The sequence below is a fragment of the Phocoena phocoena genome, chromosome 7 (genome assembly GCF_963924675.1).
Source record: "Phocoena phocoena chromosome 7, mPhoPho1.1, whole genome shotgun sequence".
NCBI lineage: Eukaryota > Metazoa > Chordata > Mammalia > Artiodactyla > Phocoenidae > Phocoena > Phocoena phocoena.
In genome coordinates this window covers 108,675,643-108,693,747 of record NC_089225.1, presented here as the reverse complement: position 1 = coordinate 108,693,747, position 18,105 = coordinate 108,675,643, and the positions used below count along the sequence as shown (strand labels likewise).

The following is an 18,105-nucleotide window of genomic DNA, read 5'->3' as shown; positions in this document are numbered from 1 at the left end:
CGCACGTGCCACGGGGCTCGCAGAGCTCCCACCTGGAGCCGGTGCTTCCAAACGGGGAAGGAGTTGGTTCAAATGCCAGAATTTACAAAAGCAAACGTTTTCCACAAACCTCTGGATCGTATAAAACTAGAAAGCACACGTCAGGTCTCTTACTTTGCCAGATACACGGGGCCTTGCACATCTGCATGTCACGGCACCTGCAACTTAAGTAAACTCAAGTGCCCTCTAAAATGAAAAATCTCCCTTTTGGCCTCACTGGAGAAAAGCTTCCTACTCGATACTAAGCAGCCATTCAAAAAAATGAGGCAGATCTGTAACTACTGACATCAGAACACATCCACACTGCTGTCGGCTGACACCCGCACAAGGGCAGGTAACCTAGGCCCCCACCTGGTTTCAAAGTCTGTGTGTGCACACGACTGAAACACACACTGGAATGTTGGAAGGACACAAAACTCTATGAAACATTCAGAGTGGACACGTCTGCCAGTGGAATTTGGGAAGGGTAACTTTTATTTCCTATTTAAAATTTTCTGTATCTCTGAATCTTCAAATAAGCATGCATTTTCTTCAAACGGTGTTTAAACTCCAAGAAAGCTATATTTTACAAGCTTCCTACCCAAGGTGTGGTCCTCCGTTCATGAGGTCAAAGACCTGGGCAGGGTTCAGCAGCTGCTTAAATCTTCTGAGGAACTTCACACCCTGGTTGTCCCCACTTTTTGAATTGACGAAGACCAACAATGGACTCGTGCAGGATGGAGGACACGTGGCCTTCCAGAAGCCTAGGTGTGAGGATGGAAAAGGACACAAGGACATCTGAAAGCCACGAAAGACATCAGGGCGCCCTCAACCGTGTACCAAGCAGACACCCCCCGTGGGACCTACAACTTACACGTACACACCCAGGAAACCAGCAAGACATTAATCCACGTTTCCACAACGCCATCCCCCATGTAGAAGGAAGTGAGTCCTAATCTGGTCTGACCTCACCTTTGCAGGACTCTAAATGTCAGACACTGCTCTCAGTCTAGCAGAGGTGACTTCCTGAGACACGTGCCCCAGTTCCCAAGTTCCCACCAACACTTGTTAATATGCATCATCATGTACCATCTGGACAGGCGAGCGCAGAGGCGGAAGAGCGTGTAATATCAGCTACTAGACGAGCCTAGTTGACGGACAGCCCACGTCAAAGACGGAGAAGCATCTTAGACTCGGTTTCTACTCAACAGCCAATGGACCCACCACCTTCAAGTAAGGTCCTGGCCTTGAGTCCAAGGTGCCCAGAAGCCCAGCTGTCAGGACACTGTTCATCACCTCCTCTCCTCTCCCCACAGTGGCTGGGCCTGACCTCTTCCCGACCGCATCTCAAAATCACTGACATAACCAATTCCAGGGCGGGGGAGGGGAGAAGGCCTGGAGAAGGAAGCACGAGGAAATGGCTGAGACGGGAGAGCGTGTGGTACCCACCATCAGAATCGATGCTGTTGAGAGCGGTGGGTGGGATGACCGACACTTTGCACAGGCCCAGCGGGCACTTGGTCAGTAAGGATTCTTTACACGCCGTGTGCACCTAGAACACGGACCCACTCGTCACAGGGGGCACCGGCATCCCTCCCACACCCCAGAGCTCTCCCCAGCCCTGCCGCTGCAGGAGCTGTGCTCTCGGACCCGGCCGGCCTGTGCCCATCTGGCATTTGCCCAGAGGCTGCGCTCGCTCACCATGGCCTTGCACCAGAGGCAGCGCCAGTCCTGCAGACGCAGCACGCTGCCACAGGTCTTGTCACACACTGTGCACTTGGCGCTCACGGGCAGGTTCCCCTCCAGCCACTGGTGAGGCATGGCGATCTGCAAGCCACACAGAGACATGCACCGGGGGTGTCCTCACAGCCTCCACGCAAGCCAAGGGGACCCTCAGGCAAAAATGCTCCAAAATGAATTCCACGAGGGGGTGGGGCAGGGTCTGCAGAGCCCTGTCCAGCCCACTGCTCCCTGCCGGCATCCACAACTCACAGGGACTGGCCAGGGCTCGGGGCCCCCAGACACCAGCGTAACCAACCAAGGGAAACCCTGCCCTCACTGTCCTCAAGAAAGAGACCTGAGCACAGGCGGGAGGTGGTGGGCGTGCCTGGGCCTCTTGCCCCGGTGCTACGAGGGCCGTGCAGGGTCCCCGGGCATACCCCGTCCTCGTCCTCGATGATGTCCTTCCCGATGGAGGCCAGCGTGGTCCACTTGCAGTTACTGGTCGCACGCACAGCACAGCGTTTGTGGGCCTTAAACTTACACACTGTGAGAGAATGAACACGTTAACCCTCGGAGCTGCGGCCATGGTCTGGGGTAGACTGCCCTGCTCTCCTGGGAAAGTTGGGAACCAACATATATGGTTAGTTCACTCATAAACGAAACCACCAGGATGCGTGCAGAGACCGCTCACGGGGAGACCAGGCATCCAGCCTGGCCAGGGGGCGGCAGGCTTTCTGTGAAGGGCCGGAGACAAAGCAGCTCAGGCTCCGCGGGCCAACCATTCGGCTCTGTCCCCGCAGCACAAGGGCCGCCGTGGCCACACTTCACATACGGACACTGAAATTTAAGTTTCACGGGATTTTCTGCGTCACAAAACAGTTGCCTTCTTTTGATATTTTTCAACCTTTTAAAATTGTAAAAACCATTCTTAAGCTCACAGGCTGTACGACATCAGGCGGCAGGTGGGAACTGGGCCCGGGGCCACGGTCCACCTCTCTCTGCTCCTGCCCAAGCCCAGGGCTCTATCCTCTAGATCTGGAGGACCATTTACCCAGAGAGGGGCTGAGAGATACTTTAACTCCTTTTTCCCTGTGTCCTCTAGGTTTCCTCTTTGTGTCTCATTACTACCAATTCCCTTCTTTTTACTTTGTTCCGTTACTACAAATAATAATTTATCAAAGACTCCTGAGCAGGCACAGTAAACAAGGGCAGAGTCATACAAGCCACTCTACTCCTGACTGACCTGAGGTGACTGTGCTTGGATTCCTAAGGCTTTGTCATGTCAAACCTCAGGCCACTTTTCCCAGCGGGAAACACATCGTTCGTACCTTCACAGGACAGTCCGTGGGACGTGACCCCAGACAGAGCCTCTCGGCACACATTGCAGTAGGTGGGCCTCGCGTGGGAGCAGGCGTACCAGTTGTGCATCCCTGAGAAGTGGTCCATGCTGTACTGGGTAGGCTGCAAACAAAGAACAAAGATGGCAAAGATGAGGCACCCCTCTGACCTCCCTAAACATAGTAACTTGGACGAGATTCAATAAGAAATCAGACAGGGTCACTGCCCGATGGCCCAAAGATGAGCAACAAGCCTTAAGTTTGCAAGGAGCACGCTGAGAAAGTGAGCTCCAGACCGTAACGGCCCAGCATGGGGGACATTCAGATGGCAGAATACAAGGGGGAGGGCGACAAAAAGGGAGGGCTTCCTCCCCTAACCTCAAAGTGCTCCCTGCTCTGGACCGTCTTCAGCGCTGCGATCCAGTCTTCCATCTCTTTTCTGTTATCTGCACATAGGATGAGTTTCCTACATGGAGTGATGACCTAGAGAAAGAAACAAGAAACATGCAACATGTCCATGAGCAGAAGACAAATGCTAGCAACTATGAAAATTTTTAAAAACCTACCTTCACTATATACTTTCTTTTTTCATGAAAAAGTACTGTTTCATTCAGGTATTCAATTGAACAGAACATAAAGATGGTTATCATGGGCCATTAAAAGTCAAGAACAATCTCAAACCAAAAAGACAATCAAATTTAGATTACAGATTCACCAAAATCAACTCAAGTGGACATTTATCAACTATCTACTACTGAGACACGGTAATCAGCCATAGGCAATTTTATTTATTCGTTTATTTATTTTTTGCTGCGTTGGCTCTTCACTGCTGCATGTGGGCTTTCTCTAGTTGCAGCAAGCAGGGGCTACTCTTCCTTGCAGTGCACGGGCTTCTCTTTGTTGTGGAGCACAGGTTCTAGGCGCACGGGCTTCAGTAGTTGTGGCGCATGGGCTCAGTAGTTGTGGCTCGCGGGCTCTAGAGAGCAGGCTCAGTAGTTGGGGCGCATGGGCTTAGTTGCTCCGCAGCACGTGGGATCTTCCCGGACCAGGGCTCGAACCCGTGTCCCCTGCATTGTCAGGCGGATTCTTAACCACTGCACCACCAGGAAAGTACCGGCAATTTTTTTTTAAAGGAAAAGAAAACACAGCTTCCATTGCTCCAAAGAGCTCACAAGCTGACACCTAGCACTTGAACAGTTTAGGGATTTCCTGTGCATTTCAAGCCTATCATACATAAATGTTCTTTTAAAAAAACCTTTTACTGTATGACAACAGAACAACAACCAGCTACTACAGTCAGGCCTGAACAATTTAACTAGAAATGAGGTCATGAACCTGGTAATAATCAACAAATGAAAATTATACCTACAACATATAGAGACTTTATAAATCAATAGTAAAAAAGGCTATGAACTTGCATTTCACAAAAGAAATACAAAATGGCTAATAAAGGAATGAAGAGACGTTTAATCACTCTCATCACCGGGGAGCACAAATGAAAACAGCAAACTATTTTTCACCTATCAGATTGGCACAGTTCTTAGAGACAATAATCCAGTGTTGGAAAAGGTGTGAGAGAAGAGTCCTCTTCAAGTACTCATAGGAGGGAAACAGAGTATAAACCTTTTAGAGAAAAATGTGACAATGTCTATCAAAATTTTTTTAAATCAAAACCTTTTACCTAATTATTTTTATAATGCTGTAAAATATCTACATGGTCCCAAAGTCAAACTGACAAAATAAGGCATTGATTTTATGTGTCCCTCATCCTAGTTCCCTCCCTTCCCGAAAGGCAGCTTGAAAACTAAATAAATACAAGTATGGTTTATCCTCCCATTTGTAAGATACATGCAAATACATGTATATATTCATATTCTCTCTTTTCAAAACAGTAGCATACCACAGACCCTTCTGTCCACTCTCTGCTTTTTTAATTTAATCACAGTTGGCCCTTGAACAGCACAGGTTTGAACTACAAGGGTCCACTTACACGCAGGTTTTTTCCAACAGCAAATATTCCATGACACATGGTTGGCTAAATCCACAGATGTGAACCATGGCTAGGGAAGAACCGCGGCAAACAAAGGAGGGCCGATTATACATTATACCTGGATTTCCAACTGCGCGGAGGGTCAGGGTCCCTGACCTCTGCGCTGTTCAAGGGTCAGCCGCACACATCCTGGCCATCACTCCTTAGCAAAAGACCGCGATTCCTTATTCTTCCAACAGCTGCCCAGTGCTCCACTGCATAGAAGCACCAGAGTCTGTTCAACCAGTCCCTGTTCACGGAAGGTCTATGTTACTGAAAATCCTTTGCTATTTCGAACAGCAGCACAATGAACAGCCTTTACGTGGATCTTTTCATTTATTTACTGGGGTATTTTTGGAATAAATTCCTAGAAGTAGAACTGCCCTGACAAAGAATAAATGCATACGTAATTTTGCTGCTATCGCCAAATTTCCCTCCAGGGGGTTTGTACCATTTCGCACTCCCACCAGCAGTGTTAGGAAAATGTCTGCTTCCTCATGGATTCACCTATAAAATACGTTATTTAACTTTCAGATGTTTGCCCATTTTAGAGCTTTAATTTATATTAGAAAGATCCAATTTAGGAATACCCAACTTAAGTTATTAGATGATCATGTTTCTGGCTCAGAAAATTTAGAAATAGTGTTTTATAGATTATCTCTTCCGTGATTTCCATAAACTACCTACAAAGCTTAATCACAGAAGGGGGTAAATAGAACTGGGTCACAAATGCACGGTGCTGTTCATTCTTCCACGACCGGGGTAACCACGATAATTCCACGTAGGGACCAGGCTGGGTGTAAAAGAGGTAAGCCTAGGAGAGGGTGCAGGGAGACAGACAGAACACAGAGGCCTGGAGCAGCCGCGCCCTCCCGGGGTCAGGTGGTGGGAGCTGCTCTTTCACTCCTGGAGAGCACGGCAGTCGGCTGTACCCCACCCTCCCAGCAGACGCCGGCCAAGTGTCTGCTCTGGACATGGGCTCCCAAGGCCATGACAGGCAAGGTTCCTACTCACACAGAACTTGCACTGGGGAGAGACAGACAAACCACAAAACAATTTCAGACACTGACAGGAAGCGGGTCATGTGCAAGGGGGCTGGTGGGTGCTCTGGACCAGGTGGTCAGGGAAGGCCATGGCAGCCTGGCAACCGCCAATGGCCTGGGGTCGGTGCATAAGGAATTTTCATCAGCAACTGGATGTCTATAAGATCTCAGCAGACACTTCTTTATGATTCACTCCAGGGTGAGTTTTCATACTTGAACATTTTTATGAGCATAATAAATACAGTTACAGAAAGATAGTACATTTATTTTGCATAACTCAGGGATTTATTAGGAGTTACTATGATATCTACAGAAGAGAACAATGAGATTTTTTATGCCCATCCTATTTTAGGTCTTGACCAACAGATGAATGTCCAAGAACCTGGTTTTCAGTCTTCTTTGTTTAAACTCTTGCGCCTGTTTGAAGATACCTCAGACAGAATCCCACCTGGCCACTGACTGTTTGGGAAACGTTTCCCTTCTGGAAAAGGAGAGGTGTTAGAAGTCACCTGCCAGGGTTGTCATGGGACTGAACGGGGCCAAATGTGCACAGGACCCAGCAGGGGGCCCAACACACCCCTGGTCTGAAGCCCTGCGAGATGTGTAACTTGGAGCAGCTGCCTGTGCCTCCACTTGCTCACCTGAAAACTGGCACTATTAATGGTGCTGTCACATCCTAGCGGTGCTGTGAGGTATGGGGCAGGGAGCACGTAAGGTGCTGAGAACAGCGCCTCGTATGTAAACACCCCACCACCATTACTCTTGGTGCTACTTCAGGCTCTAGGTCCTGACCTTAAGGTATTTTCTCTTTGATGGAACTAAAAGATAAAAGATGGCTCTTCATGTGGGCAAATCTTCCTGAGACCATTCTGGTGCCAAGAGTCCACCTCCCGATCATGAGAATCATCACAGAGGACGCCCATCAAATAAAAATCAATCTCTGCTTCTCTCTGACCACGCCCTGCCACCTTGAGACAGAAGCCGTATTTCTTAGTTGCCCACAAGACGGCTCATCACTCCATTCCCTTGGAGGCTCCGCCTCCCTTTGGTCACCAGCAAGCGCCTCAAGACTCCTCCAGCCCTGGGGAAGCTTCATGGGAGAGGTGAGGCTGGGAGGGTCTCCTCAGGAGGAAGGGAGAGGGGAGGCTGTTTCTGAGAGAGAAGCCTTGGACGGGACTTCCTACTGAATGAACCCCTTGGTTTTGGAGACACAGCAGGCAGGACAGGACCCAGGAGAGAAGCAGGTGTTGGATGAGTCCGAGGCAGGAAGAAGGCAGGATTCAGGGGAGATGCCCTAAGGAATAATAAGAGTGTCCCTTTGTTTGGGCTGCAGCCAATACTGTAACTCCTAGAAACCAAGGAATGGTGCGAAAAAGCTAGAACTATCTCCAAATCCTAGCCTTCACACAGAAAAGACTTTAGAGACTAAAAGATACTCTAAATTTTTCAAGCAAATTTGTATGGTAAGAAACAGTTCACACAACTCAATGAACTTAGAAGGTAAATGCAAATTAAAAGTAGGGTAATAAGGTGAACTTAGAACAAATCAGCAACAGCACAGAGATTCAGCGGGCTAGGTCCATGACTGGAATAAGCAGACGTGGTATTAAGGGACGGAGCAGAGGAATACGATGGGGCGAGAAGACAGACAGCCACATGGAAACCCACAAACTCAAGAGTGAAAGCACACCACACACCCTGAAGTCAGAACATGAATGAAACAGAAAGGATATCCCAGAGGAAGAGCAGAGAAAACAGTGGAAGTATTTCTCACATAATCCTCTGAGGAGGCCAGAAGCACAATAAACAGATCTGAATTCTTAGACACTTGCTGGAGTTCTCCTGAGGTAGAAAAACTTAAAAATCAGTGAGAAGAGAAGCAGACCAACTAACAGGAAAACGGACAAAAGACTTCAACAGTTATCTCACAACAGTTATTTCACAAGTCACCAATAAGGGACACGAAAAGGTGCCCAACTTGATTAGTCACCTGGGAAGTAGAAATTAAAACCCCCCATGTGGTACACCTTTCACGGCGGCTGAGCTAAAAAAAGCGCTCAGTGTCAAAAGACAGTATGGAGTGCTGGCGATGATGCAGAGCAACCAGAACTCTCATGTGGTTCTGGTGGGAATGCAAGTTGGTACAGTCACCCTATGGCTCAGCAATTCCACCCATCGGCCCAACAGAAATACAAACATATCTCCTCGTCGAGACACAGACAAGGACTTCATGGCATCACTACTCTTAAGAGGCCCGTACTAGACACAACCCAAATGCCCTGCATGGGTAAAGTGGATAAATAACCTATAATGTATTAGTACAATGGAATACTGCAGAGCAATGAGAATGAACCACCTGCTGCTATGTGCAATAATGTGATGAGTTTGACAACGCTGAAAGAAGCCAGACACAAAAATATATATACACTATTCATATAAGTTCATTATGCACATACAAAGTTAAAAAAAAAAGTAGGGCTTCCCTGGTGGCGCAGTGGTTGAGAGTCCGCCTGCCGATGCAGGGGACACGGGTTCGTGCCCCGGTCTGGGAAGATCCCACATGCCGCAGAGCGGCTGGGCCCGTGAGCCATGGCCGCTGAGCCTGCGCGTCCAGAGCCTGTGCTCCGCAACGGGAGAGGCCACAACAGTGAGAGGCCCACGTACAGAAAAAAAAAAAAAAAAAAAAAAAGTAAAACTAACCTATAGGGTTAGAAGCTAGCTACTTCCAGGAGTTGCTTTTGGGGAGAAGGGTACAAAAGAGGAGCTACTGGAGGCTGCTAACGTTCTGTTCCTTGATCCGGAACATTCATCAACCTGTAGATGCTATAATCGAGACACTTTTCCATATGTGTGCTATACTTCAGTAAAAGAATATAGAGCTCGGAATAAAACTAACCATGTAACCAAATCAAAAGAAAAATGGCAGGGACTTCCCTGGTGGTGCAGTGGTTAAGAATCCGCCTGCCAATGCAGGGGACACGGGTTCAAGCCCTGGGCCGAGAAGATCCCACATGCCACGGAGCGACTAAGCCCGTGCGCCACAACTACTGAGCCTGTGCTCTAGAGTCCACGAGCCACAACTACTGAGGCCGTGCGTCACAACTACTGAAGCCCATGCACCCTAGAGACCGCACACCGCAACCACTGAGCCCAGGTGTCGCAACTACTGAAGCCCGCGCACTTTAGGGCCCATGTGCCACAACTACTGAGCCTGCGTGCTGCTACTGAAGCCCGGGCGCCTAGAGCCTGCGCTCCACAACAGGAGAAGCCACCGCGATGCGAAGCCCGCGCACTGCGATGAAGAGCAGCCCCCGCCCGCTGCAGCTAGAGGAAGCTGCGCGTGGCAACTAAGACACAACACAGCACCCCGCACCAAAAAAAAAAAGACAAACGGCATAGCTACCCAGACCCTTGGATAAAGTCTGTTTAGAAAACTAAATGCACAAGAGAGGCAAAAGAAGACAGAAGTGTATACATGAACATGAGAGACTGGCAGAGCTATATTAAAATAGTGGACAGATCTTAAACACAGGAAAAGTGGTCAGCCTTACTCATAAGATAAATGCAACTTAAAATTACAAGATACCTATTTTTTACCTACACAAGTTTGATAACCTGCTCTGTTGAGTCTCATACATCGAGGTGTAAATAAATAAACTCCTACAGAGAACATCTGGTGAAATCCAGCAAACTTTAAAATATACATCTTTGTCGTAGCAATAGTGCTTCTACAAATATGCCTTCAGGAGCACTGACATGGAGTGTATACGAGGTAATTCATGAAAGTTTACTGTAAAGACAAAAGGAACAACTGAAATACTGATCAAGGTATGACTGGTAGGATGCTGGCGACATAAATCATGGCACCTTCATATATCGGCAGCCTACACAGCCTTAAACAGACTGAAGTTACTTACTCTTCATGCCCTTACACGGATCAGCCTCTAAGATACACTGTTAAGTGCTCAAAACAAACTGCAGGAATAGTCTGGGTGTACAGGAAAAAGTAACTTAGTCACCTCTGGGAGGGGGCTTCTGAGGGGCTGGGAAACTTACTTTATACCTTTCATCCTTTTGAGCTCTTTACCTTGTGCATGTATTCATTATAATTATTTTAAAAATAAAGCCTTAAGTTTATAATATATGCTAAAAACAAAAAAAGAACTTTTTAAGTTCTATATTTTTTCCTTATTAATTTTTGTTCCCATCCTTTCATAGAAATGATCTTCCTGGAAATATGAGAAAATGCTAGATACTCTAAATGAATCTAAGACACCCAAGTCAGACAAATATCTTCCAATGTCCTGGGAAGAATTAGCCAGGGAGGTTACCGGGCAGTGATCTTTGAGAAATCAAGGAGAAAAATGAGACATGCTGGAAACACACAGATATGATGTCTCAATGGAGAAGGTGGACGCTTGAGTTACACACACAGGAGCGGACAGGACAGGGAAGCAACCAAGAGGATGTCAGCAGCAGCTCCCCTTGGCCGGGCACTTGGCAATGATGGGAAATCTGCTAGGTGTTGACAGGTGTCTGCTTGTCCCAGCTTCCCCACCACGTGATGGAGGAGGGTATCAGGAGAGGAAACTGAGGCCTGTCGAGTGACCTGCCCCAAGTCCCACAAGTAATGAAGCAGGGGGCCAGGACCCTGGGCAGCGGGTCCCCACCTGGATTCCAGGCAAGACTGCCATGTGAGCGATGCCAGGAATGGAGGGGCTGAATGCAGGGAAGGAACCGGCAGTCGCCAAGAGCTCTCCTAGGCTCACTCGGAGCAGGCAACGTCTGGTGCGTTGCATTTCCTTTTTGACAGGAATACTGGCCTGGAGGATCAGTGCAAGGATGACACGGACATCTCACTGTGTCACCCGACCGCTGCCGCTCCCACTCCAACCAGGTTTCCCAAGAGTTCAAAATAGAGGGTGGAGAAATACGATCTGGGGGACGATGACAAGGGCGATCCATGATTCACCAGCAAAGTCCCGTCCAGCAATTCCTCACCACGGATTTGGATGTGCCTCTCATTTGTAAATGAGACCTTAAATGACAAAAAGATGGAGATCCTGCAAACTTTGTCACGCTGGGACTACAGGCCAAACCAAACCACCTTAGCAGTAATAAATGTGAGGCCCTGAGCCTGGGATGGGCCAAAGGCCACGACAAGCAGGGCAAGCAGGCAGGGCAGACATGCAGCCTTGGGTCATCAGATTTCACAGATCCAAAAATAATAAGAGTAACCAGCAGACTTCTGATTCCGGGAAGACGGTTAGACATACTTTTCCTTATTCCTCTGGCTCAGTACAGCTAAAACCCTGGACTTAGATATAAAAAAATATGCAAAGGCTCTGAAGGGTGGAGAGAAGAGGGCCTGAGGAATGACAAGGCACTGAGTTCTCTCGGGTCTCTGTTTGCCCCTGACATCCTAAACACGGAGCTGAAGAAGCCCAGCCAGAAACACCAAGGAGTACAGAAAGAATTTAAAAGCTCACCAAAAGCCTGCCCTCTCCGGCCATGGCTCCAGGAAAGGGGAGCCTAACAAGGCAGAATCAACAGTGGGAGAGCAGCCAATAACCACTCTACTCCAGCCAAACGGAAACAACTGTGGCCCCCACGCCCACCACGAAGGCAGCAATAAGGCTCCAACACCGGCCACATGTTGCCCAGAGAACACCAGGTAGGGACTTTCACCCCTGCCAGCCACATCCCCACAGTGTCAGAGGGTATACAGAGGCAAATTCAACATCAACAGCCATTCAGGAAATGCTGATTAAAATCACAATATGACTATACACCTACGAGAATGGCTGAAAGAAAAAAGTGACACCACCAAATGAAGATGTCCAGAAACCGGCGCATACTGGGGGGAATGTACAGCCACTCTGCAAAACAGTTCGGCCGTTTCTTTAAAAACCAAACACGAAACTACAAGACAACCCTGGGATTACAACTCTTGGGCATTTCTCCCAAGAAATGAAGACCCATGTTCACACAAAAAACCTGTCCATGAACGTTTATAGCAGCTTTATTAATAATCACCAAAACCTGGAAACAACCCAGATGTCCTTCAGTGGCAAATGATTAAACTCACAGTGGCACACCCATTCCATGGAACACCACTCTGTATAAAAAGAAACTATCATACACACAGTAACCTGCAGGGATCTCCAAAGAGCTCTGCTGGGTGAAAAAGCCAATCCCGAAAGATTACATACTACCTGATCCCATTTACAGAACATTCTTGAGATAACAAAATTACAGATATACAGGACAGATTGGTGGTTGCCAGGGGATAAGAATGGGAGTGGGTGTGGCTATAAAAGGACAACCAGGGGATCCTTGTGGAGATGGAAACCTGGATCTTAACAGTACCAATATCAACTTCCTGGCTGTGATATTTTACTTTAGTTTTGCAAGATGTTACCAACGGACGGAACTGGGTAAAGGACACAAAGGATCTCTGTATTATTTCAATTCCATGTGAATCTACAATGATCTCGAACTAAAAGGTTTAATTAAAAATAAGTAACCACAATCAACGTTTTCTAATAACTAATATGTTTAAATTAAATGTTAAGCATTCAGAACAATGCTGTATTTCTTAAGAACAGGGGCACGTGTGGTCTCACTCAGCACTCATTAAAAGTATAATCTTACCTTGCTAAAGTCCTTTATTTGTAGGTGGCACAAACTCATAAAATTCACATCTGATTTGCCAAGGAAATATTATGCGGACACACCCTGGGTACATAATCTCAAAGAAAACGAAATTGGGTCCTCCCCACGTGACATGAGGGTCACAGTGCTCGCTGTTTTCCGGCTGTGACACTTGGGCTGGTAGTCACACCTGCACAAGACAGAGCACCGGAAATGGCAGGACTCGCTTCTGTACACAACAGTGCTTGAGAAATCAGTGAAGCCACATCTTACGTCAGCTGTGAACCTCAGTCCTGCCTGCAAACAGCTCTGTACTTCTGGGGTGGGCCAGCCCCAACGCCCGCAGACAGGAGGTACTCTCCGGGAGCAACCAGAAACACCCTCAAGACAAGCTGCCCCGCCGCTCCAGACCCACAGATCCCACTGCCCACCAGACAGGCCCACGCACACACCAAAACAAGTCCTCCCACCAACTGCCCACCACCCCCGGAAGCCTCAACCTCACCTCCTCTCCCATGCTCAACCCTCATCTGGAGGCTCCAAATTCTTCCTTTCTTCTCAGAAATAAGTTCAGTCACTCTTCCGTTCCAACAAACAGACAAGATCCCTGTTCCCTGGAGCTTACATTCAAATTCAGACAGGAAATAAATATAATAAAGAAGTAAATTATATAGCACAGAGAGCAGTACTGGTGATAAAGTCTATGGGGAGAGGAGAGAGACCAGAAGAAAGAGGTCAGGAGACTGAGGTAGGCCTCACTGGAAAAGACTGGAAGGGTGTGGAAGAGAAGAGCCTGAAGCAGGAGCGCAGCCAGTGGCTGGAGCGAGTGAGCCGGGGAGAGAGGCCGCCGGGGAGAGAGGCCGCCGGGGAGAGAGGCCAGGCAGCCTGGAGAAGCGACAGGGCCCAGAGTGCCCTGGGGGCACCTGTAAGAGCTCTGGCTTTTAGCCCCAGTGAAATGGGGCCCGTGGAGCTTTTGAGCAGAAGGCTGACATCTGACTTGGGTTTAAAAAGCATCGTTCTGGTTGCGTTATTGAAAACTGGGCGTAGCAGGTAGGGCAGAAGTCGGGAAACCTTGTGGGAGCGTGCTCAGCAATCCCATCGAGAGATGAAGGGGAGGGGAGAGCAGGACTCTGACACCTCCTGAAGACAAGGGGTTTCCTGACAGGATGTACAGACAGGAGCCACAAAGACCCCTGGAGCAGTGGGGGAGAGGCCGCCACCCTGGGAGGGGAAGGCTCTGAGCCGGCTCGGCAGCTGGGAGCCGGGGTGGGGGGTGGGGGGGCAGCAGTGCAATTCTGGACGTGCTGGGCTTGGGGTGTCTATCCAGATGCTGGGCATGGCCAAGATTTTATCTCGTTCATGAGACTTCATCACCTTGCCATCAGCCTGGCTACATTATAAAAGGAAATAATATCACTCACAAGTTACCACTGTTGGCGGGTCGCTTAAAAAATTTAAAGTTTTGGGCTTCCCTGGTGGCGCAGTGGTTGAGAGTCCGCCTGCCGATGCAGGGGACACGGGTTCGTGCCCTGGTCCGGGAAGATCCCACATGCCGCGGAGCGGCTGGGCCCGTGAGCCATGGCCGCTGAGCCTGCGCGTCCGGAGCCTGTGCTCTGCAATGGGAGAGGCCACAGCAGTGAGAGGCCCGTGTACCGCAAAAAAAAAAAAAAAAAAAAAAAAAAAATATTTAAGGTTTTGCAGAGCAATTTGACAATATCTCACAAGCTAAAGACGTGCACACCTGGCAATTCTACCCTTAGAAGCACACTCTAAAGAAACTCGTGCTGTGTGCCCAGGAAGACTAGTCTGCAAGGCTGAAATCTGGGAAAACAAGTCGACAGTGGGACACGTCATACACTGGACCCCAATGTAAGCCACAAAAACAACCCTGGAGCGTCGTGAGCCTCAACTCACTGTACCTGCGAAAAGTTCTGAGGCTCATGTCCCACTCCCTGGAAATTCTGATTTAATTCTAGAAATCAGGAATCTGTCATTTTAAACCTTGAACCACTTAACTAAAGATGAATGTATCCACCTGGATAAAATTCAGAAACGCAAAACTGGGTGAGAAAAAAGCAAGCTGCAGGACATGTGTAGTGTGACACCATTTATTAGAAGTTTTTAAACTGATTAAACAATACTATGTATTGTTTATACCTACATATATGAGTAGAGAAAGTATAAAAAAGGACGCAAACAAATGATAAACCGCAAACTCAGAATGGGGGTGACCTCAGGGGAGGGAGGGCAGGAAGGGAACAGGATAAGAAAGGGAATATAAAGGACTCCAAGTACATCCATAATGTTTCTTTCTCGGGCTGGGAAGTGTACACAGTTGTTCACTATGTTACTTTTTGAATGCCTGAAATATTTAATAATTTTTTTAAATGTTAAATGTTTTGGCACAAAAATATGCTAAAATATCCCAGCTAGGGCTAGAGACATACACTATGTTTTGTACTTATAGTTTACAGTATTTACACACACACATACAGAGTACGTACAATTTACTGTACTTATGGTTTACAGTATAAATTTATAGTTTGCCTCGTGGTTATAGCTTAGCCCCACAGAAGGGAATTGTGTCAGCCTGCAGACAGATTCTGCTGGTAAAACCGGGGAATCTCCAGCAGCCTGAACTTGGCGGTCATGCGTTCATTCACTCACCACACAGAACGTCCCCCTCCGGGCACTCGCGTGGCAGTCACACTCCCCGCCCACCTCTGCTGGCTGCCATGCACTTCATAGCAGACACAACTGTTCCTAATTTGCCTCTCAAATTTCTTATCTCAAAGTAGATTTATGAATCCTAAAAGAGCTGGCTGAGTGTGTGAAAATGAAATTGATGCTTTATGAAGGGAGCAAGGGGGAGGCGCGCTGGCTGGACGGCTCAGAACGAAGCTTTTAGAGACCAAAAAAGAACCTTCTCTCCCAACACACCCCCTGGTCAACCACTGGGGTGGCAGCTACCAGAAGCTAACATCAAACCCCAGGAACTTCCTTTTTGAGGATTCTCAAAGCACACAGAGACACACGTCCTGCTGCTCAAAGGCCAAGCGAGTTCAGTAAGCCCAGTGATAGAATGAGAGGTGTGGAGAGAGGACAGTACAGCACAGCAGTTACAACAGACTGAGCCATCAGAGGGGCACTGGGACAGATGCCTTGTCCCTCTAGTCCTCAGCTTCTTAACCTCAGAGTCACGGCCCCGGTGAATGAGAGAGGCCGTTATTGCTGTTCGTGCCTGGAGCTGTCACCTGCTGTCCTCCAGCAGGAAGGCGTTGGTCCGAAGGCCAGCACAGCTCAGGGCATGTGAGGCAACGATGAGAGCAAAAGGCTGGCTCCCCAGCTGCTCCCACAGAGAGACGGCAGTCACAGCAGACACCTGGGTACAAGAGACACCCAGCAGCTCATGGGGGCATCTGGTCAACACGTGCCTGAAGCACCATCTGACGCCACTGGGCAAAAATCACCCGCATCTACGGGTAGACTACTTGAGGCTCCATGGTACTTGGGGATCTGGGTGAAACTTCTCCTGTGACAAAGCTCAGACAACAGGAATTCATCACTGAGAAGCTTATCCAACCTGCAGGCTTTCTACTCGGGCAGGTGGTGACCAAAGAGCACTTCTAGCATGTGGGTGAAGTCACACCACCAAGCCTATGGCTTTAAAAATCCCAGCCTTCCGCTTCCAAGAAATAGAAGACATAAATCAGCCCTCTAGAGGCACTTACAATAACCTACAATTCACTCTACTTACTTCATTCTAAATCCTTATAATTTTAACTTCTTCCCCACGCAGCTTCCCACAGCCTCATCACCCACCATCACCTGGAACTCTTACCTTCCACTCTTCCCTCTTTCAGAACGTTTTCCAACTGCTCAAAATGGATCAGAATTGAAGCGGCCCAGCAAAAACAAAACTCAAGTTTTAAAGCCGATGGGCAAGAACCTGTGGGTCACCAAAGTAGACCAGAGACGCAGAGAAGCCCATCAGCATGGCACAGTTTAGCCACCGACCCAAAGAGGAGCAAAGGGGCCGTGTCCGCGCAGGGTTAGGAACCTGGAAATACTCGACTAAATATAGCTCCCCAGTCCACGGGGCTTGGAAAGGTGGCCAAGAATAAGCATCTGGCACGCTCGGTCATTTCTGTCACTTCCTGTTACTCACGTCCTGCCGTTCCGATGCTGCCCGAAACACTGAGTTCGCCATACACAATCCCCACCTGGAAGCCCCGATATACAAACTATTCACGACAGCTGGGATGTGCGTAGACAAGGGACTTCCTCACACGGTATCATACGAAACACAAAAATAGACACCACCACGCAAACAAGCTCCTGGAGGGCCCCGTGGGAAAGCAGCCCAGGATGCTGGTCCAGACACCCAGGCTCCCCGCCCCGCATCTGCCCTCCAGAGAGGAACCAGGCCTCGACTGCTGACAGGACACCCTCCTCTCTGAAGCTGCACCTCACCTCCAGTCACAGGGCAGCTTTGGGGGCAAAGAGGGGTCCCCACCACCACTGCTACTCGACCTACCCGGGGGCCCAAGGCATTCAGTCAAAGCCAAGCACCCTCTTCCCTGCCCACCTGCCAGCCCTCCTGAGGACACTGGCCACAGGGACTGCAGGATGCCCAGGCAGGGAGCAAAGCCAACTGGGCCACAGGTCAAACTCACATGTAACTTATCAGAAGACAGATTTTTCAAAAGGAACAAAAAGTAAGATGAAGCAAAAAGTAAAAGTTATACCTACAACTGAAATGGGATGACAGTATTTCAAGTTACTCATCTATTCAACATTTCAACGGTGCTTCATTAGCTTTGAAATGTGTTCAACGTGAGGGAAACCTTGGAGATGAGAGGTGGCCCTGAGCAGGGTGGCAGAGGCAGAGAGCCCCTGGGGGGAGGGGTACCACTGCCCACGAAGGGCACCCAGGTATGGGGATGGTGCCCCAGAGGCGGGAAACAGGAGACGGCAAGCAGAAGGCAAAATACAAACAAAATCTAACATGCTTCCAATAGCAAAACGCTAGAAAAAGCCTAGATCTCCAAAAACTGGGGAGTGGTGAAATACATAAATAGTGACATGTTTCATACAATGGGATACCATTTAGCCAATTTTAAAAAGGGCGATGACAGTGCATATTTATGTACAGAGATGTTCATAAGATAATAAATTTTAAAAGCAGGCTACAAATTAGTATGCATAATTGATCCGATTTTTTGTAAAAACTGAAGTGTATGTACTGATATTCACAGGAAAATGCCTAAATCTATGTCTATATCAGGGTCTCTGAAGCCCA

The 18,105-nt window shown here is 48.4% G+C and overlaps 1 protein-coding gene across 1 annotated transcript in view; it reads right to left on the bottom strand.

Moving 5' to 3' along the window:
- Nucleotides 1-18,105, bottom strand: part of DGKD (diacylglycerol kinase delta) — a 107,955-nt gene that overhangs the window by 30,644 nt on the left and 59,206 nt on the right. The window contains exons 4-9 of the mRNA XM_065880098.1: nucleotides 3,456-3,560; nucleotides 3,069-3,201; nucleotides 2,178-2,284; nucleotides 1,720-1,845; nucleotides 1,468-1,570; nucleotides 620-782 (exon numbers count right to left, since the gene is read on the bottom strand). Coding sequence (XP_065736170.1) covers nucleotides 620-782; nucleotides 1,468-1,570; nucleotides 1,720-1,845; nucleotides 2,178-2,284; nucleotides 3,069-3,201; nucleotides 3,456-3,560 — 737 coding nt within the window. The remainder of the gene's footprint in view (nucleotides 1-619; nucleotides 783-1,467; nucleotides 1,571-1,719; nucleotides 1,846-2,177; nucleotides 2,285-3,068; nucleotides 3,202-3,455; nucleotides 3,561-18,105) is intronic.